Source organism: Coturnix japonica, chromosome 2 (genome assembly GCF_054131305.1).
Source record: "Coturnix japonica strain WE chromosome 2, WE-NBRP24, whole genome shotgun sequence".
NCBI lineage: Eukaryota > Metazoa > Chordata > Aves > Galliformes > Phasianidae > Coturnix > Coturnix japonica.
Window position 1 is genome coordinate 115,024,930 of NC_140664.1, and position 23,374 is coordinate 115,048,303.

General features: G+C 39.0%; 1 protein-coding gene across 7 annotated transcripts in view; it reads right to left on the reverse strand.

Annotated features, from left to right (window-relative positions):
* Positions 1–4,753: 4,753 nt before the first annotated feature.
* Positions 4,754–23,374, reverse strand: part of SCIN (scinderin) — a 61,070-nt gene continuing 42,449 nt past the window's right edge. For all 7 annotated transcript variants that reach the window (XM_085538554.1, XM_085538553.1, XM_085538555.1 and 4 more), the window contains 12 exons: positions 18,599–18,691; positions 17,877–18,009; positions 16,083–16,171; positions 15,643–15,858; positions 14,332–14,453; positions 14,046–14,136; positions 11,425–11,595; positions 10,788–10,965; positions 10,196–10,317; positions 8,625–8,702; positions 7,224–7,284; positions 4,754–6,304 (listed from right to left, as the gene is read on the reverse strand). In XM_085538554.1, coding sequence (XP_085394680.1) covers positions 6,171–6,304; positions 7,224–7,284; positions 8,625–8,702; positions 10,196–10,317; positions 10,788–10,965; positions 11,425–11,595; positions 14,046–14,136; positions 14,332–14,453; positions 15,643–15,858; positions 16,083–16,171; positions 17,877–18,009; positions 18,599–18,640 — 1,437 coding nt within the window. In that variant the 5' untranslated portion in view covers positions 18,641–18,691 and the 3' untranslated portion in view covers positions 4,754–6,170. The remainder of the gene's footprint in view (positions 6,305–7,223; positions 7,285–8,624; positions 8,703–10,195; positions 10,318–10,787; positions 10,966–11,424; positions 11,596–14,045; positions 14,137–14,331; positions 14,454–15,642; positions 15,859–16,082; positions 16,172–17,876; positions 18,010–18,598; positions 18,692–23,374) is intronic.

Genomic DNA, 23,374 nt, shown 5'->3' on the forward strand with positions numbered 1-23,374 from the left:
AGAGAAGCCTGAGGAATTTGCTGTTCCTTTTTAAACACAGCTGAGCCTCATCCCCCTCACACTTACCTTTCCCAGAACAGCTGCTTCTAATCTGGAGAGGAATTCATGTGGACCTAACACAGATGCACCTGAAGCTGTGACTTGCAGGGTGCTCTGATAAGCAACTGTGCTGCTAGGGTTTTTATTTTTGCTTGTATTGGTTTATATCATAAAGTCTTTATTCTTCAGCTGAGGATGTTCCAGCCCTCTCTCTGCTGCCCCAGAATTCCCTTAGTAACTTGCCCAGCAGCATAGAGAAGTCCCCAGTAAGGGGCTGGTATCTTGCATTGTCTATTTTTGCTCTGAGCAGGTCTGTGCTGTTTGACAGTAATAACCCAGCAGCTGTCTGGATTGTGATCAGTACATACAGGGTGGCAGCACTGAGAAGTGACTCTGTTAGGTCAAGAATTGTGCAAACACATGATAAAAGACAGCACAGTTTAAATAAACAGTAGAAGGGTAGAAGAAATCCTCATGTAATAGGTGGAGATGGGAAGCACAGAAATTGAGTGATTTACTTCAGGTTACACAGGGATTCACTGGGAACACAGGTTGTAAAAGTCCTCATCTGCTGTTTTACATGTGCAAAAATTTTCTACCACCTTTCTTCATGCAGTCTTGGTAAAGGTCACCTGGAGCTTTGAGTACATTAAAAGCTCATGATTATGTCCTCCTATTAAGTTAAGGAACTGATTTAAGAAGAAGTGTTAAGAGAGTTTGTTACGTGCCTTGCAGCCTATGCTAAGATTTCATTATCTTGGGCCAGCTGGGCCACACTTGTCACACTGGGCAGGGCAGCACTTGGAGAAAGTACTTACAGGTTGGGTATGTAGGTAATGGATGCTGGAGTGCACCAGCACCTCCTCAGGGATGTTCCTATCTCATCCTGGGTTGGGGCAGTTCCATGGCTTCTCTACCAGCAAACATCAGCCAGGTTGGATGTTAGGAAAAATTTCTTGTCAAGCATCAGAACAGGCTGTCTGGGAAGGTGATGAATCCACTTTCCCTGATGATGTTCAAGAAGAGTATAGATGTAGCCTTGAGGGCCATAGCCTAGAGTGGTCACAGGCATGGGTTAATGGTTGGACTAGGTGATCCCAGCTTTATCTGCTCTTATTAAGTGCATCCAGAAGCACAGTGAAATTTACAGAGGCTTAGACATGTCAACGTTAGTACATGTTGACTCATCTCTACAACATCTCAAGTTGCTCTCTACAACTACCTGAAAGGAAGTTATGGTGAGGTGGAGGTTGGCCTCTTCTCCTACGTAACAGTGGTGGAACAAGAGGAAATGGCCTTAAATTGTGCCAGGAGGGGTTCAGTTTGGATATTTGGAAGAATTTGTTTTCAGAAAGAGTGGTTAAACATCAGAACAGACTGCTCAGGGAAGTGGTAGAGTCCTGGAGATGTTTTAAGGAAAGGACAGATGTAGTACTTAGGGACATGGTTCAGTGGGCATGGTGATGGGCTGACTGTTGGAAGAGATGATCTTAGAGGCTTTTTCCAACCTTAATGATCATAAGACAAGTTATCTACTGTTGACTGGGAACAAAGGATTTTCAGTGCCAGTCTATTGTCCTTGCTGACAAGGCAATCACTGCTAATCTTCTCTTCCCCTATCACCGTGGTTAACCTCTGATGAAGAGCAGTAGGTTAGCATCTGGGTGGTGTGGGAAGGACAGCCATCTTTGACACCAGTAAAGATGGTCCTGTTCAGCTGGTGAAATGGAAAAGTCTGACATTTCTGAATCTATTCTGTGAAAGTCTAAGCCTGGAGGGAAATTTATATTACAGTCATTCTAGCAATAATCTGTTTCACACAGGCTTGTTCTGGTTCTACTGTGGGAAGGAAATCAGATGAATAAAGCAGAGTCAACCATTAGGTAAATTATGGTAAAAATCAGCTGATTGCATTCAGCCTTGATGTTAAATATTTCCAGCCCCTGTGAAATCCAGTAAAGAGTATCAAAGAAAATTTGTTTGTTTCACAGTGTCCCAATGCCTGGCATATTCCCAGAGAAACAAGGCACACATCTTCCCTGGCCCTGCTTGCCTCTACCCAGGTAATGTTCTGAAGCATTTGCTTATTTATGGAACAAATGATCTGTAGCCAAACCAAACAATAAAAAAGTAGATTTTTCACTTGATGCTTTTGTTTCATTTACAGGCAAGCCCACATTAATTATGGCAGCAAAATGTTTAAGTTTATTGATCTCAGTATCTTCACAGCACTGTCTTGAGGAGGGAGAGCACACGCAGAGTGGAAATGTGGATGTATTTAGAGAGAAGCTTGGTGCTCCTTGGAACAGCTCATCTGGAATCGATGAGTTTGTTAGTACTGAGGAGAAAATATAAAAGCTTATGTTTTCTATTTGGCAGGAGCAGACTTTTTTTTCCTACAGGCTTGAATGTCAACAGAATGAGGGCCAGAGCCATCAACTACTTTTGTGGCATGGCAGGCCTCCTAATTCTCCTTGGCCTGCTCTTCTCCCTCTTGAATGTTGTAAGCTTTAATTGGTGTGAGTGTGTTTTATTGATCTTGAGCAGAAGTAATAGTCAGAGGAGGTCAGAGTATCCTTAGGCCAGTCTAGAGAGGATGTAATGAGACATGAAGGACTTGTAGTGGATTAAAGATCTGATTGTACTTCAATGAAATCAAAGTTCCTTTGATTTTAGCTGCAAAATTCTTAGCCAGAATAAGGGAAAGGTATATTATTTTTTTGTCTAAAAAGAAAATCACACTTCATAAAAAAGTAAAAGCTATTAGTCAGCATGTTAGAATGTCATCTACCTCTGGTTTTTATTTTATATATTTACATTTGACTCAATTTAAAAGTCTGACTACAGCAATGTGCTCAGGAAGCAGTTGTATTCCACAGCATTTTTTTTTTTCTTTTGGACTCTCAAGAGCAACTTCAGTCCATGTAAAATAAAATACTTGCTTTTTTTTAGCTTCTTTAGAACCTGTAACAATGAAGACTAGAAGATCACAGGGCAAGGGGTTAGTAACAAGAAATGTCCTTATAGCCCGTAGAGGTGTCTGAGAGCACCTTATATGGTAGTCCAGCAAGCGGTGTCTTTTCTGTACAATTCCTTAGTTCTCCTGTGAGAGATGGTGCCACAGTCCCACTATCATCATCATTTTCTTACTGTTGCAGGCAAAGCCTACATGAGTCTGAAGTGGTAAGATCAAACTGTTCAATTGAATTTAGCTACAGTTAGCATCATCATTTACTGCAGATCTGTTGCAATAGAGTACTGTGTACTGTGGGTCAAAACAGGCGTTTAGAGCAGTAATTCCAGAGGCTGTGTCCTCTCCAGTGTACAATCTGTTGTTATATTCTAACATTACATATTTTATGTAAATTATCAATACTGCATGTAATATTGCAGTGTCCTATTTACTCCAAGGACTCCTAATATGTTTTCTCTGCAATTAAACTGTACTAACATCAAAATGATACTGTATTTTTGACCACATGAATACTTTCTGTTTGGAAACATAATGAAACTGCTAACTCAGGGTCTAAATTTGCCATGCAAAATAGACTGAAAATACTGTTACTCTCTGATAATAATGCAACATGCAGCTTATTCTTGAATTAACTTTACTGCATGTATCTGTGTGTTTTTTTTTCTATTTATTCTGTAATAAATATGTGTATTTGATATGACTATTCATAAAGTTAACGTGCTTAAATACTTTCTTGAAAGTAGCTTAATCTTCAGTATTTCCCAGCAGTCACAGTTCTGTCTTCTTCAGAGAAAAGGAAAGAAACATATCCTTGTAAGTACTGCATACACATATGCATATGAAAAATAAACATTCTCACTCCCAAGTAAAACCAAGAACAATGTTACGAGCAGCTCTCATGCTCAAAGCTCAATTGCAAACATTGTTCTGTTATGAGCTCTCGATGTTCTTCTCAACATCAGTAATCACTGTGCCAGGACAATGCACTGCAGACAAAAATGCTTGGGCCAGGAGACCACAAAAGCTTCTCTGTCTTGTGCAAAGGAGCTGAGAACAGACTTTCACAGTGCTGCAGCACATGCTGACAGCCTGCATGGGGTTCAGAGCTGTCAGCATTCTGGCAGATGTTGATGTTCAATGAGAGCAAATCTTGTTTAAATCTTGGTTAAGGAGCTACTGAAACTGTTAATTTTCAAAAATAATCTTATGCTTATGTCAAAGACAACTATGAGATAATCACAGACTGCTCAGTGGCTGTATGAAGTGTGCTAGCTGAGTCACTGAAAAGGTCTTTGTGCTCTTTCCAGCAAGAGAAGGACATCTCTTCTACTCTTACAAATAAAAAGCAAGACCTGTTCTATTTCCTCTTGCCAAAAAATAATCATTCCTGCAGTCGGTCATTTTTGCAAGCAGGGAGTTGCAAAGCCTAATAATTAATAACGATGGTGGCAGTTCTTTTTTTAAAAGATGAAACTATATGCTTGTAAGTGCCCTGTTCTCAAATTCTCGGTTACTGGGAAGAATTAGATCTGTGTTGGGTAAAGCAGCTTCAGAGTAACAAACAAACAAACAAACCCCACACTTGACCTCTATTGCATTGTCCACCTACAGAGGAAGGTATCTCTTTATTCTTTATGTTCTATTTATGTTTATTTATGTTCTTTAAGAATGTTTTCTAGACATCAGTGGGTGCACTGAGCAATAACGTCACAGATAAGAAAATCCGTTTTGCACATAACATACTGTTTCATAATTTTATTTTAAATGAAATGACATCCAGATACAGCCCAGTTATTTAAGAAAGGATTTAAATGAATGTTTAAGGCTGAAAAAACTCCCTGAATTAATTGATTTAGCTTCTCTTTATTTTTTGTCAATGTTATTATGAGCTCAGACAAAATTGACTCTACTGCATTACTACTCAGATTGAAAATCACAATCATAAAAAAAAAGGAAAAAATAACTAAAATGTTCACTTTCCAATCTATCTTATGAGAACAACAGAAGTGTTGAAAAGCTTCCATTAAAAAGCCACACTGACATGATTTACTGCTGTATAAATTGTTTAAAACAAGCATTTTAGGATAAATGCTTAAAGCAGAGCTATAGATTTGTAGCAGGAGTTTTCCTAATGCCCTTAAGGAGACTTTTCTGGCAAAACTATAACTTAAAAAACATGCTTTGAAAATGCACTCTTAAATTCACCAGAATACAAAAAAAGAAATCCCAGATAAATGCACCTGAGAGAAAATGACTATATGGTGCTTCCTCATACTCCAGATTCCCAGGAATGCTGCTGAAACAAGAAGTTTCCTTGTTGATACTTGACTGAGACCTGTTTAGAAAAGGAACTGAAAACACATCCTGTACCTGACAATGTGAACAAACTCCATGCTGTGAAAGCACAAGGGACTGCTGAGTAAGGCAAAGTATGGCTTAAGTGCAGTCTGGTTAAGGCAGAGTAAGTAATTTTGAAGCTGTTACTTCCACTAAAAAGTAGATCCCTAAAATGTGCACAAGAGCTTCAGTTAAAAAGATCTGGAGCTGGAGGCTGGTTTATACAGAGAAACCCAAAGAAATCCATTATATTGAGTTAGAATCTTAAAAAAAAAACAAACACCACAAAGCACCTTCATATCCTTACAAGTATACGATCCAGAGCTCCAGGTATAATATTTAGACCAAGGATAGCAAACAAACATGTTAAGAACAGCATTGTCAAAATACTTATCTCGTTTGCCCCTTGCAAGGCAAAGCTCTGGATCAGGCATCATCTGAAATTCTATACCAGCCAAATTATGCGCAAAAAATTATTCTGACCTTACACTAAAGGAGTTTCTTTGGCATTGGTTTGAATTGCTAGGGGAAGGCAGAATTTGGCCCATTTTAGCACAGTAAACTGGTCCACAGCTTCTTTGTGAAGAATTCATAGGTTACATATTTCCTACCTGAAAAGCCCCACCCACCTCAGTTGACAATTATCACTTACCCTATCCAGCACTGAGAACTGCTAAGTTATTCATATAAATATATCAAAGCTCAGCAAAGGGTAACAACATCTGCATCGTGTTGTTGCATAAGCCTATGCTTAAAAGTACTAGAAAATAGTTGCGCACTCATGGTTCTTTGGCTTGAAGCTGAAGCTCTCTTGGGTAGCTCAGTTTTTCCATTTGCTGGAATCCCAAGCCAGGAACCAGCCTGTGAAGGTTGGAGGCTCATGTCCCTGCTTCACAATAACGATGGGGGTCCCCTTATCTCTGCCAGAAGGGTCTGTTTCAATATAACGCTTGGCTAAAAACAGGGGGAAATAAAACATGTAAAATATTAGTTAATTCCTTTGGCATAAAAAATACATCAAAGGCTTAAGAGAAAGAACCCAGGGCTATTATAATAAAGTATTCCATCCAATTATTTCAAAGGTAATGAAATGATCGAGTAATTGCTGATTTCTCCCAGCTGCCAGTAAAAGAATTTTCCACAAGAGTCAAAAAAGTGATTATTATTCTGGTCAGCCCACTGCCATACAACTGTGTTTTGGTTTTTGACTGGGAGAACACATTTGCTGGTGCTGTGCAAATGCACAACCTTCATTCCCATTTTTGCCATGCAAAAGCTTTGAATGCACATTCAGTACAGATCGCCTGACATCTCAGTGTAATATCAATACCTACTGGAAATGCAGCAAGGCAACCTTAGCTGCTTTGAGGGAATGCCTGCAAGCATTTTTAGCAGCAATTCCATCAAGAAGGCTCAGGTATAAGAAATAACACTAAAGATGACATAGGATTTTTCAAGGAGTTGCATTCCAGGTAAACTGTCTTGATTTGTTCTGCAATAGGAATTTCCTCCTCCAAGGGTGGCAATGCAGACAGTTGGGGATTTGTTGGCTTTCCTTTGACTATACATTCAGTCAGTAATACCTCATTTTATTTTCAGTGCAGTTTCTTTTAACTGAGCTCTCCTACATTCACTTTTAAAAAGCTCTGATTAATTTTGCTCTTCATAAATTTAGAGATAAGAAAGATACATGAGTTTTAAATTACATTTAAAGGAGAAAATAATCTTTTCTGGGGTTAAATTCTAATAAGCTCAATAACTCTTTTAAACAACACTGTAAATGGAACTACATTTCTTCTTCAGTATCTTTTCATTTGTTTAAGCACTATTGATGCTACTTCCCTCAGAATTCTGCCAAACTGATTTGATTTACCAGATTTAACTGATTCCTGTCGTTCAGTTTCATTAGCATCTTTCCCAATCCAGACAAAAACCTGCAAACAGAGGAGAGAAAGCTTTAGCTCTTGTGTTTTTATTAGGATTTTATGTGCAGTAGGCAAAACACAAAACTGTTGATTCCACTAGGAGAAATAATATATTCTATGAAAGTACTGCAGAGATACACGAGTCTTGTAAAGCAAAATTAATGCGTGTTGTTTTTCCGTTGCTAAAGAATGCAGATCTATACTCAACAATTTCACCACTCTCTTGACACTGGAATGCCGGCCTTGATGCTCTCAGATAAAAGGAACTCTTAATTACGTTTTCTGTGGTCATCTTTTCCAAGTTTGCAAGGAAATTGCTCTTTGGGTACAGGTAAAGGTGCTGAACAGGAGCTGTCTCTGGATGAGGCTCTGTGTATGCATCAACACTTGTGCCCTGAGACAGATGCTACTCAGGGTAATCAAATACTTCAGTGTATAACCCACTTCTGGAGCCTCAGTCTGCAATCTCCACTTTTTTTTTTTTTCCTTCTTTCTTTCTTCCTTCCCTCCAAAGATCCTTTTGGAAACCAGCTTCTTTTCCCACATTTCTTCCACTCCTATCTGAGTCAGTATATCCCAACACCTTCCCACCCAGCTCTTAATACTGCCTTCCCCTCTGCTCCTTCTTGAATGGGCCAAACACATTCCTTTGCATTTCCTAAAATCTCAGCCTTTTTCCCTTGAAAGTTAGGCTGAGGAAGGCAGGTAAAACATGATGTTCTCCCCATTTTCCTCTGAGGTGCAGAGAATGAATAGAGAGAATGTGAGACATGGATGTGTTATCCACACTAAGTTTGCATGCCATGTAAAAATCTCTCAATATTTTCAGTTTTGTGTGAATCCAGGAAAATGATGGAGATTATTTCTGTCACCCTCAACTCAGTTCTTCTGAAGTAACCTATGTTAAGGTCCAGCATTTGTCCCCTTCTCTAATAAGATTTTTGCATAGTTAATGCTGCTACATTGATTTTGTGGCTTATCTATACCATTTTTTTGCAATGAACTTCTCTCTTAAAATTAATAAATCTTAGAAATGAAGTCAAGAACATTATCAAGAGCCTCAATCCTGGAGCTTATAATCTTGCAGCCTCCATTGGTTTTAATGGGAAGTGTCTGCTGTGGTGTCACATTATACTTAGAAATTCAGTCAACGTATATTCACATTAACACATCATAGAGCTCAGAAAATACAGCTCCCAGTGATACAATTTAAAGAAAGCAAAACCTCAGAACTATGATCTTTCCTCCCATCTTACGTGCTAAGTTGTTAAGAATGAATTCTTGTTACCACAAAACAACCAAGCAAAAAACAAACAAAAAAAGGAACAGTGGTAAAGCGCACAGCTTACCTGCTCCCAAGCATCTAGTAACATGACATCATCTTCAGCCAGATCATCCTGAGTGAATTCTCCTGGGACCTCCTCAATCTAAAAAGGACACACTGGTGGGTATTTTTTTGCTTTAATGACTTCTCAGGACATTCTGATTTTGGACAGACCACAGATATTTTTTAAAGGAAATTGTCACTATTGTGAATTAGGACTGAAGTTTGCCAGAAGGAAAAGACAGAGATTTCCATAGTGCGACATGTACCCAACTAACTAAACCAATTTTACAGCTGATGTATTCGTGCAGCTTACATTCATTAATAAATAAACTGCTCTGATTTGCAGTGGGTGAGCTTAGTGGTGAAATACACATGCAAGTATGCTTTCCAGTCACTTGAAAATGAGACACGATAGTTAACTAAGCCATTAAGAATTAGCCCCCAGAGGAAATGCAGACTGCTTGCTTCTTCCAGGGATTTACAGGCAGACAAGAAAGCAGTTGAATTTTCATCTGTATGAGCAGGAGACCTAATAATGTAGCTAATAGATGGCCTGCTAATTGTAAAGGTCTATCAAGCGTTTGGCTATGCTTGGTCATGCAGGAGTACCAGAGGGATTGGAATCAGTGCAAAAGTCAGTCCTTTCTGCTCTCTACCATGATGTGGTGGCCAGAAGCTCTGAGTGATCTGACCCCCTTGTAGTGGTGAGCTCTGACAGCAGTGAGTCAAGTACTAAGGAAATGAAATGAGAGATATGGAACTGCACAAATTCGGAGGGAATTTAAAACAGAAAACCAAGCTAGTGCATAGCAGCCAGCAGGCTATTACAGTGAGACTTCTTCCTCCCATTGTGTTTCACAAGAGTATTTTAGAAGCTTGCTAGAAGAATGTGCTTTACTATTCTTACAGGATTTTCAAGTCCTTATTAAAGGATCCAATTTGTATTATCTCCTTTGGTATGAATGAGATTTCTCTTAAGGAAACTGCAGAGGTGGTAGCCAACTACGTTGCCTATCTAAAAATTAGTTCATCTTTTCCAAACAGTAACACCTTGCCAGAATATGGTAAGTAATTAAGCCTAATCCATATGCTTAATATCCAGCACACAGTTCTGGATATTTCCTCCTACCTCCCTGAGCACAGGTCTCTACAGGAAATTTCAGGCTAGTAAGGATTTCTGGCAGGGGTTTAGGATGTTTCTTTTCCTCACCCCCCACTGTCAGACACGTAAGGGGAAAGGCGCTGACCTGCACTTTTTCAGAGAAATGATAGCAGTCTGGCAATGTTCTGTAAGAGCACAATTGCTTTTCACTAGGCAAATGCCTCATCTTTTTTGCATCTGCAAGCCTCCAGTCTGCAGCTGGAGCAGGCTGTACAGACATCATCAGTATTAATTCTTCTGTCTCTTCTCTTCTCTGCACTTTGATTGATTCAGAGCATCAAGCTTCAACTCTCTAGCTCTTGCTAAGCACTACTAACTACACAAAGAAAAGCCAGGTCCCAAAATTCACTTAATACCTGTTGGTTCCCAAGATAAAACATGTCAGAAATTACACTATTAAAGAAAGGGGAAAGTATCCATTATACACTTACAATAAATCTGCCAGTCTTATTCGAACAACCATACAGACGAGGAGGATGATCTTCAGCCTTTGTCAAAAGCTGTGATGAAGTCTGATATTTTTTTTTACCTCCAAGTGCTTTCCAGAATTCCTCTGAAATATATAATACATAATTTATATAGCAGTGGATTTAACATTTCATGGTTCTGCTTGATACTATTTCAAGAATCCCTGAACAGCATCTTATTTGCTGCCTCAAAGATGAGTGCATTTTCTTACAGTTCTTCTTCCAGTTTGTCAACATAACAATAGAGGTGTTGCTTGCAGACTTACATAGAGCAATGCCTTGTTCCCCTCCTGGTCACCATGGGCTAAGAAAGGACCACATTGCTCTGCAGCACCTGCTGCTGCCCTACAGACTTCCAGGGCATTGCACTACTTCTGCATCAGCCAATTCCAGATAGATTTCATTGTAAAATGTTGTGTTAGATTTTCAAAGGGAGAGAGTGAGCATATGGTTCTGCTTAGAAAATACGTAATTGTGAAAAACATTTAGGCTCTATTTCCATACAGTGCTGTATTTCCCCAGCTGCCCATTAGAGACTGCATGGCTTGAAACCAACCTGGTTCCTGGCCTTCATTAATCCTAGCAGTCTGGCACTTAAGAACACTAGCAATGTATTGAGCTCCTTGTTCCTCTTCTTTGTTTGCTCCTTTTCCCACCCAGGTGTAACCAGTGTTGTTTGGAAGTTTCAGAACAAAGGTATCATTGGAATTCAGTGACATTGCATCAACATCAACCTACAACATCAAGAAAGAAACTGTTTTTACTCTTCCCATTTTCACTCTTTTGAATGATTATATAAAACATTCATATAGATGGTAATCAGCGATGCTTCCTTAATTTGAAAACTTCCTGGATTTATACTGACATCAATTAGAGAAGAACTTCTCTTGAAACTATGATCTGACTCAAAGGACAGATATTAGGACTCTGGCAGTAGGAAAGACTGTGTCATTAATTGCTGATTGCCTGTTCTTTGTCAGCTGGCTGCTCACTACATAGTTTCTTACAGTATCCTCTGCAACAAGCAGATTGGTTGTAGCCAGTTATACTTTATTCCCTTTGATCTTTGAGATAGGTTGGTCATACAGAGCAGTGGTTTTTAGAGTTGTGTTCATACTAGATGTGAATATTCAACAGAGATCATCAGAGCAGCTCATGGCAGCCATACCATATTATTTAGCGGGTGACCTTACCTCAGCAATCCTGGTAATGGACATTAGGTTCCTGCGGATTTGGAAGAGCCGTGTGGGTGGAGCAGGTTTCTGACCTTCCTTCTTGGATGTCCCATTCTTGTAGACAATAAGTGGTTTATTTTTGAACAGGCTCAGTAAATGGGGAGGTTCTTTGCCTTGACTGACTCGAATCTGTACATACATAAAGAAATGCAATAATAGAGACAAGAAGACATGAGTAATTATTTTTAGCCTTTACTGAATAGCATAGAGGATGTTAGCTAATAAAACTAGGAGTGCTGGCAAGTACAAGAACTGGCAAACTGAGAAGCTATAAAATATAGTTCCAGACACGTTAAAGTTAGAGTAGTTGTGAGATTTATTGTCAATCACACCAACACACAGACAGGATTCAAACCTCTAACATAATGTCTCACTGATTAAAAAGTCTGCTATCTACTGTAATGAGAAAATTGCATTTTTTTCAAAAGAACTGTTGTTTCATGGAGCTTCATAGTGCCACTTAATTCCACTAAAAAAATAACCTGATATTTTGGGGGCTGTGCATTTAAACAGAAGAAGGCAGTTGTTCATCCTGATTGTTTTTTTCTATGTGTGCATTCATCTGTAGTGTGATGAAAAAGATTAGTATAAACCCATCTTACATGAATAACATGGATGACCAAAGGGAACTTACATTACAGATACAGAAGACATTGTTGCCATTGCAATGAACACTGAGTTACAAAGAACTGCTGTTTTTAGGTTAATGTACTGTAAAAGTTACTTGCATACAACTGTTCATTCTTCCTTTATGACAGTATCGTCTGTCTTTTCCCACCTAAGGAAACAAAAACTGTGACAGCTAAAGACTATATTGTATATAGATTTTGTATGCAAGTTCCCCTTGCTTTATACAAGGAAAAGTGACTCATGTCTTGTGTGAAATGAAGGCAAAAGGAAAGATGGGAGCAGAGAAAAGCTGATTGGGACAGGGGGATAAAAGGAGGTAAATAGAAAGCTGCTTGTCAGGAAGGCAGTAAAAGGCAGCAGCACAGGGAGGAACCATGCCTGTCTTTTGGGGCCATACTAGATCTGCTTCCTATGTGAAACACCCAGGGGACATGGCAGTGCCAGGCTGAAGATGCTGCTGTACTCAGCCAGAGGCAGTGGAGCTCAGTATGAGCACACTGCAGAGCCCTGGTGCCATCACCTGAGCCCTGCCTCGTCAGGCTGGAAGCAGCAGAGGGCCAAGGAAGGGCTGCTGCAGACCGGCATGTCATGCAGGGCTGCCAAGGAAGCACTGAGAACATTACCTGATTGGGACACCTAACATGTATGCTTATGGATACCAAGCTGCAAAACTGTGGCAGGATTTTACAAATGACCAAACAAAAAAACCCAAACAACCAAAAACAACACAGAAGAAATGCGCTGAGGGAAACATTCCAGCAAAACAAATGCTGTCATGGCGTTTTAAAAAATTTGTACTGTAGTGCCATCTAGTGAGCAGAAATAATACATTCAAACCTTTCCAACAGCGCTTAAATACACATTAAGTACAGGTAATATATTTTAGGTAAGCATGTATATACATACTAATCCACACATGCATATATACTTGTGTATTTATAAGCATATACATGCCTACCTAGAATATATTACCTGTATTTAACACGTGTATATTTATACACACACAGCTCTAATAAAACAGCTTCTTAATCATATTATTGCAGCTATTTAATTGTAATGTTGTTATTACTGCAGTACTGGTTATAGGTATGAGATAAGACTGTATGGTGCTGAGCTCTGTCCAAAGACAGAACATATGTTAGGAATACTTCAAGGAATAATTAACTGGAAGTATTTTAAACTTTCCTTATTATAACTATTAAATTATAACTGAGTAATAGACAGAAGTGTAATCTGCCTTTTAAGATTACTGTACTTTGCTGGGTAGGGGAAAGCCTTACATTGGTAACAAAAGGATGGGAAATAAAGAATTACCTTCTAGTGCCTAGAAAATCCCTGCCTGTCCCTAGTCATCTTCCTGCTTGAGCTCTTCTGTGAAAATAAAATGCTTTCCACTGCTCCACCTACCCAATGTTGGCTAATGCCAACAAGTAAGATATGGATTTGAAGATAAATATGAGGATCAAACAGTATTAGTCATATGAAGAAAATAAAGGGGAAAAGCTGGAAAAAAACCAAACAAACAAGAACTCAACTGAGTTCAAGTAACTGGCATCTGTACAAATGGGTCGATGACAAAGAGTGTTTGAATACAAACTCATTTGTTTTTGCAACTAAGGAGATACATCTATCTTCTGCAACTAAGCTAAGCATTATCAAAAAACATCAGTATGGCAACATGCGCAATTCCTTGCAGAGTGAGCTGTCAGATAGATTTACAGTGCTTCATGGCTAATCATCATGCCATTAAGCTGTGGTAAAATACAAGTAATTTCAGGCAGTTTATGCACTGAAAGGAAGTTAAATATCTTGATGCATGACAAATGCATGTGCGAAAGGGTTCACCATTAGCAGTTGTTATTCCCTGTCTTCAAACACTATCTCCTTTCAGTTCTAGTCTCAGCATCCATACTGTATGCTCTGTTCAGTGTCATCCCAAAGACACTAACCTGCACAGCCTGATCATTCAATGACCGGTCGAGCTGAACAGTCAGAAATGCAGATGCAGTCAGTTCATCTTTTGTAGCACAGGCTCCTTGCCTGAGAAAGACATTGTAAAAAACAAAACAAAAAACAGTGGTTGAGCCCAGGTTCCAAATGGTCTAGAGATTTTACTGCATGTCAAGACATAGTAAATAACCCTGCATCGACATGTGACTCTTCTCAACAGGACACAAAGTCAGCATGAAATAATATCCACATACTGGAGGCCCGTGCAAAGCTGTCCGCACATACCATGTGTAGATGATCTGCCCTTTAGGATAAGTGTAAAGGATGATGTAACAGTCACCACCATAGAACTGTCCGTATGTCTCGGGTTCCACAGGAACTCTGCCACTGCTTTCCACACGCCAGATCTGGGAAAACACAGAAATCACTGCAAAATGCTAAATATCATCTTGAGCCTCTTCAAGATGCAATTTATTCTACCATACCTTAAGCAGCTTTTCTCCTCTTCTCAAACGTTACAGTACATGACCAAGAAAGATGCACCCTACATCCACTGAATGGATGAATAATGATGAATGAGCCACTGCAGTACACTGTTCTTTGCCTTGATGCTTTAATGTCATTTAATAATGCTATATTTGAACTTACTTTCTTAATGTCTTAAGCTGATAGTATAACAAGTATGTCACAACATTATGCTTCCCAGTAGAACTATAATAGTGTTTGGGGGAGGTATTCAAGATGCAATTTTACAGATTTCTTGTATTTGATTAGCTACAGATCAACTCAGCTAACAGCTGCCCTTCAAAAACGTGCTGTTGAAATTATAAATAAAAAGTGCTTCAGATCTAAGTTGCTAAAATCCATGGACCATCCCAAGTATGAGGTCATAAATGCAGAAAATAAGCCAATAAGACTGTGAGCATTTATTCTTCCTCTTACTTTCAGGATCCCAGAATTCAGACCTGTATTCAACAAGGTGTGTTGATGCAGTTCCAAGCTAGGCCTCTGTAGTCCAAATGTATTCCTTTGATTATACAAAAGACTAATCCAAAGAGATTTCAATGGGATATGAATAGATTTAGAAAGACTCTAAAGTCATCGTATTCTTTCCAAATTCAGGCTACTTCAGAAACCCACTAGAGACAAAGAAGCAGACAGGACAGATACAAGAAGACGTATGTAGATAAATTGATTTCAGACTCCAAAGGCAAGTTTGCCCATTCCAGATTTCAAGATGATGTGGACTAGAAGTGTTCCTTTAAGTTAAGGATCATATTTAAAGTATTTCTTTTAGAAGTATTTTATTAAATGGGAGATGTTTCTGCTGTTTGATTTCTTCTGATGACTGCTACATCTTTCATGAACATAGAAATAATATTACATGCCAGCATACTGCTGACAAAGAGATTCATTTTCCACTTCAAAGTTCCTTGTCTGTTGGTACGAGTTGGTAGGAGTAACCATTAATGTAGTTTTACATAACATAATAGCTTAAATGGAAAAATATACAGTAGCAGTTTAACCTATTACGATGAGGAGAACAAACTGGGTAGATGGAAATTAGATGGGTGTTAATTACAACAGAAAAAGTACCTGTACTTTCCCTGAGCCATCATCTATCATGTTATGCTGTGCAGCCATTTGTGGAGACTCATGTAACTTGGTAGCATCAAATTCAATCTGCTCAATTTTAGCCACTCTCTCTGTGACGTATACTTTGCCAAAGCCATCGCTTTGATCTTTATCCCTCCAGTCCTTGAAAAATTGTTTGAAAATTGGCGTTTCACCTCCTTCTGGAAGCACTTGAATCTGAAATGAAACAGGAAACATGAGATGGAATGAAAACACAGCTGTTGTGGTTACTGAAATGAAAACTCTTCTGAATTATTTGTCAATAAAACATTGCCCTTATTGACTTGTATGCCCTTAATACATACTGGTTTTTTTTTTTTCCTCTTTTTTTTTCTGATTTAAAAACAAAGTCTTTAAAAGAGTTAATTATCTCTTGCTACCATCTCATAAATAGATTGCACCTGTGTGTTGGCAGGATAATTCATCTGCTGTATGAATGCTTCAGCATTCTTCATGGCAGCCTTTCTTTCCTGTGGGTTAGCATCTTTCCCTGGTTAAAAGACAAGAACAATACATGAGAAAAGGCAGTGAGCTCATATGCCTTGTTAAAACATGATGCCCTTGAGCCAGATTCTCTTCAACACTGCTCATGCCTCCATCTTGACCAAACGCAACATGAGTAATGAGATCCACACAAAGCTGAACAACCAAAACCAGCACCTGAATGGTTTTGAAAAAACCTGAATTCTCAGGGAACTTTCTGTGAATCCCCACCTTCTGTGCAGCAATGTGTTAAATGAAGCTGCTCTCCAGAACTGCCCTTCCTTCCTTAGGCACCACTACGATTCTACTACTTCTAAGTAAATGAAACTCCTTTTCTATCTGGCTGTACTGGGCACTTCATCATCACTCTTCCCCACCCATTCCTCCTTGCTCAGCTTTATTCAGTATTGGAGATCTCTGAAAACCTCAATGGGATGATTTATTTATTTATTTATTTTTGGTATCAGTTCCAGCTGGCTGTCAACGACTATGCTTTAAAGACTTCTTAGTCTACCAGGATGCTCTGATAAGCTATTCATTGTATTCAGTTCTGAATGAGACTATTAGCAAAGTAATTCACACTCCACAGCTTTAGTGGTCTGAAGATTTCCAGCAGAGATGATAACTGCAGTCTTCCCGTGCAAGGGTGAGACTTGCAGATTAATGAGTTTTTGGTATTTTAGTTTCTGACACATTATCATTATCAGTGACAGCAAAGTGAGGATACACAAAGGAACAGTAGGGCCACATTCACAAGACCTACAATGTATATGATTGCCTCATCCTACTGGCTTTGTTCTTCCAGGAGCTGTCAGTTGAAGAGGGAAAACCAGGAATCAGGCTCAGGCCTCTGAGCACAGTACCCCCCAGATATTAATTTTTAAAGGTTACATCCCTGAATGCAAATACCTACTCAAGCAGAATGCTTACAATACTTCCAATACTTCCTGGATTCAGAAGTTTGACAACTGCATTGATTAATTATTTGCTATTTCACATGGCAGAAAGAAATGTAAATACCTCAGACACAAAACAAAGGAAGGGGGGCAGGGAGGGGGCGAGAGAGATACTCAATGTTAAATGCATCACCATAGCAAAATGGTGTACAAGTACAAGTACAATGTCCAGACCTAATTCATCAATTCCCCTCTGGGAAAATGATCCATTAAAATGACTACAGATAGTCCTACCAGCATTGATAATAACACAGAGAAATATTTGGGAGAAAAACAACAACAACAACAACAACAACTAAAAGCATATTTTCAGTTGGTCCCTGGAAGATGGAGACTGTAATTATCGCTCACCTTTCAATTTCACACCCCCACAAATAAAGTTATGGAAATATAATGCCTACTTGTTATCAAACCTTCAAAGCCCATATTTCTCATTTCATTTAAAGATGGATATTTGGTGGCAATGCATAAGATCTGCAGGATTCTTTACGTTTGGTTTGTAATTGCTACTTAGATAAGCATTTAAGCATTAAGCTTACAGATGTCTTAAAAATAGACAGGATCTTTAGACAGGACACATTCTCAAAGCCCTCGCTGATATGAGCAGTCCTTGCCCACTGACCATGCCAAGGCAGAACCATGCCCATATTATGGCTACTGTGTCCAGTCAGTAAAGATGTTGGCTATTCAGCAGATGCTGTATTGACTCATTAGAACTGTGTACTTTCTGCATTTCCAACATGAGTGTCCTCTTACCTTTCCACACAAAGATCTTCCTTGCAGCACCATTGTCCAGGATGAAGCATTCCTCTGACAAAAGCATAGCCATGGAGAAGGGGTTTTCCTCTGCTACCACTGACAACTTCATGGATCCACTTGCATCTGACACCTAAGGAAGCAATAACTGCAACTTCAGATAAACTCTGGTTTTGATCATCAAGCTAATTTCCATTCCCCAAATTACTATAAAAATTAGCTACTATTCCTATGCATGAAATCTGTAACCTGCTGGAAAGGAAGGACAGTTTATGACTTTTTTAGTTTCATTTCATGTTAAGTCCAGCAGAGGGAGATGTACTGTTAATTTTAGCGATCTCTCACAGCTTTTTAAAGTAAATAATTTTCTCTTATGCTCTCAGCTCAAACGTGTATACAGTTCAAATGTGTATACAGTGAACAGCTCACAGTTAGAAACATACGCTTATATCAACCTATACAATGAGTTAGTGTCATCTTCTGCTACTACATAGCCCTCACTAAAGCCACATAAAGGTATACCTACATTCTAAATAAGAACAATTGGAATTACAGAACAATTGATATTTTGCAGTCTTCAGGAGGAAATAACTTTTTTTTTTTAGTGGAAGAGAATAAAATTTTTTTCTAGATTTCATTAAAGCACCCCCTTTTCTAAACAGTTTCTTACTTCTTTTCTCAAGAAGGCAACACAAAAGAAGGATGAGACATGAACTACTTACCATATAGAGTTTTGCGCTCTTCCGGTTTGCAATATCAGCCATCTCATCGTCATCATCGCTACATTCAGGAAGCTCTGGCTTTGCCCCTAAGACCTGTACAACAAGAGAACAATAAAATCAATACAGAGTATAAATTCTACAGTATGAATACACAAATACTTTCATGTGTTGTTCCAGTAATTAATTAGTTGGCATCATCTTTACCCTTCATCTGATCTAAATCTAAACCCATGGATGATTTCTTACAATTGTTGGAATGGCTTCACTTTTTAAAGGTTTGAGAATAAAATTAAAGCAAAACGAAACATATGAACTAAAGTTACCTTCAAATATATTTCAATTGCTTATATATTATCAGATTCGGAGTTCAAAAACCCTTAAAATTATAGGTTCCTAATTCCATTTTCATGGGAAAAAATTAGTAAGGATCTTGGAAAAAAATTACGGGGTGAGTAAAATATTTTCTTGCTCTACCATTAGATGATCAGTTTTAACACTGTGGTAGTTTTATGTCAGAGCAGTGGTGCACCAGGGACAATGTTATAGCAACTATTACTAGAATAAATTCACAGAGGTTCAGCAAGAATATCCAGATCTAAACATTGTGTATAGATTTGTATTAATTTCAATGTAGTTACATCCCAAAATGAAGGTGGTAATGACAGTTAATAGGTCACAAGTACAAGTGATCTAACAGCCTTCCCACTGACACAGCAGATCTGCATATAACATGGAGTTGCATGCAAAAACATTGTAAACATTTGATAACAAGTAAGCCTGACAAAGCATATAGCTGCAAGGAACTTGAAAGAAAACAAATCTAGCATAAATGTTTTACAGAAATTTGCCATCTATGGAGACTTCTGACCTAGCGAAGCCAGTAAAGTACACAGCTATGTTAAGTGCGATTGTTTCAGTTTAATCTAAAATAATGTACTCTTAGCTCAAAAAGTAGTGCCCTCAAAGTATAAGAAAGGCATCACTAGGAGCTCTTCAGTAGCTAACCTTCAGCTTTCCCTGAATATGCACTACTTGGCTACTTGCAGGTTTATTCCAAGCAGGGCCAGACGGTCATAGCAAGGCCACCACACTGGTGAATGACCACCTAAAGGAGAATGACCAGCCATGGCATATTGTCACAAGTTTTCTGAAAATGCTTCCCCTCCTAGGTTTGCACACTAACAGCAGCCTACACACAAGCTGAAAAGCACCAAGAATAACCCTGTCTTTGTCATGAAAAAGGCAGAAAATGCCCAAACAGGCACAGTTCTTTGCCTGAACACACACTAAATGGGTTTAAGGTATAAGATTTGGCTTTCAGTGACTACTAAACGGGTGAAAGACTCCTATTAATAAAGCTTCCAAAAGTCCATACTCAATATTTTTTCTGCTTAATTAGGCACTTCCAGCAAAAACAGAAATCAAATGTACACACAAATTGTAGTTCCTGACAACTACAGTCAGCGCTTTCCCCTGCCATGCATACGGAATACCCATGGCACCACTGTAATTAAGCTTAGTTGTAAGCTTCTTCAAGTGACACAAATTCCTCCTCAGGTAAGTTGCCTTCCTTCCTTCCTTCTAATAGAAATGTCTGTGGTACAGCTGAGTCCACGTGTACCCGCATATCTGCCTGGATGTTGAGACAGCTGATAAATGTTACCAATAAGACTACAAAGAGCTTATCAGGTTGTTAAGTGGTACTCTAAAACTGGGTCGTGTAATTTCAGAAGCATATGGTTGGCTGAGGTGCAGCGCCAGGTGCCTCATCTTTATGTAGCTGCTCCTCATGTGATGAATCATAAATAAAAGAGATCACACCAGCTTAGGCAGAGTGAAAGGCTCCTGAAACTGTTCAGCATGGTTCTCTGATAAAATGATCTAAATCAACAGTTTAAAGGATACTGAACCTTATGGTCCTGTTAGTTTCACACACACTGTGTTGGCAACAAGCACTGAACTTTACTTATACAATTCTCCCTATGCCAACAGCCCACTGGGTCATGTCTCAAATGCCGGTGTGCTGACAACCTAGAGCTGGTTCTCCTGGGATGCTCACAGTTTTGGGGCCCCAACATACACATATACCCAGAATTCAGATCCATGGATCAAACGTACAGATCTCTAAACAGCTGCATTTACTTCTGGGCTTCCAACCATCTCATCAACACCAAGCCACAGCTTTTGAAAATACACAGATACACACACAGACTTTGTAACCATCTAAAGCAATAACTGGGGGCCCTGAAAGCGTAGTTGTGTCATAGCTGACTCCTTCTCTGGGCCTGCAACCTGTAAAATCTTGCTTGATTTTAGAAACACAGAGACTCCTCATATCTCTCCACCTCGTCTGCCAGTGACATATTAGGCTGTCAAACCCTTCCTCACTGTCTGCTTCTCCGTTCCAGAGCAATATCTATCCTCTCCCCATTACTATTTCCTGCAGTTTTAGCAGTAAGAAAAGCACCATCAGCTCTGGGCTCACTATGCTGCACTCGGGCATGTCACAGGTACTCTGACACATAATGTCAGGCTGTTCAACCTCCCAAAGCTAAATCTACTACAGTTATTTCAGAATAAGGCATGCCCAAAGCTGGTTGTGTCAGTGTTGTTGCCTAACACTAGCTTAGCTCTCAATGTGAACATCTGACCGTAGATTTAACGTTTTATGAGAAGTGTTCGTGAATGCCGCATTTTAAATCCTGTCCAGGGAGCTGAGGATGGAATAAAATAGCAAGTTAATCTGCATTACTTTTAAAAGCTTTTTTCCACGTTGTTTTCTAAGTTTTGTTAAACTTTTGTGTAGGCAGTTGTAGGTTAATGCAAGAATATCTCAGTGGAGACCAAGAAAAGAACAGTTCCTCTTCAACTGCCCAACTTCATTCTTATCTTACAGTAAATGCAGTGTAGTCTATCCTGCCTGCAAAACTATAATCCCATTGCATCTGCTTATGTGCACACCTCCACTGAATTATAAAATACAGTGCCAGAGTTTCTTCTGACAATGGAAATTCCACTCTCTTACCCTCAAAAAGAATAGAAGGAATCACAGACAAAAGGTTGTAACCTGTAAGAATGAGACAAGGTAGTTTTAAGTAAACACACCAAAGGAAGGAATTTAGTAAACATTGTCTTCACAACTGGAGAAGCCAGCTCTGCAGTCACAAAATAGGTGACACTGATTAAACGGGAGCAGGAAGTTTAAAGGAGCTCAGTGAGGCTGAAAATCCAACGAGGAAAACAATGCTCGAAGAACAAGTCAAGTGAAGGTTAATTAAGAAAGCAAACCAGTTTCATACAGTTTAACTTGTGTACACTAGCGCTGTGTTTGTGTTTCTTTTCACTGCACAACTTGGGTTAAGTTTCTGGGTCTGAAACTGAACTATTTGTTGTGGCTGTGATCCCAAGCGTGGGTTTCAAACAAATTCAGACTCCCCTCTTTAAGTGCTAAGAGCAACAGAAAGAAAAGCAAGTAAGACATTTACAGAGCTTAAGGCTTCTTTCAATTACTTTCTTACATGCTCTGACTTAAGTAAATACAATTGCTACTATGAAATCCAGGTACACACTTACTGATGACAGAGAAGAAATCTTACGTGCAGAATGATGGCTCTGAACTACAGACACAGTGTGAACTCACCAGCAGATAAAAATTTGGGTTTTTATATTAACCTTCAAAACAAAAGAAGAATATTACAAGGAATGCCTCTCTGAAACAAATACCATCTCAAATATCGACTCCAGTAAGCAATAAGAGAAAAAATTCCAGCTGAAAGAAGACATAAAGGAGCCGACCCTTGAGTATCAGCACAGACGGGTGCCCAGGGGAACCTTTACGCAAAGGTGGCTCTAGGGCTTCACTGCTAACATTACTGGCCACAGTTTCATCTCTATCACATCGGCTTACTGCTTCTCATGCCAGCAAATGATGACTGCAGCAGATATCTGCTCCAGACAAAAACTGTTTTTGACATTGGCCAGTTATGAATGTATGAATATGCTTATTTCACTGTTTTGTTGTTGTTTTCACTGTCGCCCAGAGCTCTTTCCATGTATTTGAACAAACACAATCTTTCTAAAAATTACACTTCAATCAAAGAGGAAAAGAACAAAACATCTTTTGCTGAATTGCTCCCAGGTAGTCAGCAGGATTTCTGCCTAAAATTGCCTCTCACCAGCAATTGCAGCAACAACAGATGTCATTACATGCTCACCCTGAGCAGAGGACCTCCCACCAGTCCCAACAAAGATTGAGAAAGAGATGGAAATGCCGTAAGGTGCTGACAACCAGACAAAAGGATGCTTTCTGTTAACAAACTGTTCTGGCATTTTGATCATTTGTTTGGTTTTACCTTGTAATTTATCAAAAACACTCTCTGGTATTAAGGTTTAAACATGATCTGTATGCATTCAGGATGTTGCATAATAGCAAAACACATCAGTTGCTCATGGCACTTTTGATGCAGAAATTATGGCCTACGTTTTTATCCAGTTTCTGTTTTCTTGGGAATTTCAAATGCAAATCATAATTTTATTCATAGCTCTGTGTTTAACTTCATCAAAATAGAGCATTACGTTTTGGCAGCTTATCATTTAATATTTGCAATTTTGCATATCTGTAATAATTTGAATACAAAGCCTTGACTTCTAACATCAACTTTCTGCTCTGTGAAACAGACATTGAATAACACATTCACAAAAACTCACTGAGATCAGTCCAGAGAGAACCATGTTTAGCTCAGAGGTAAAGCAAACTGCCCTCTGTCCCACTGGGCC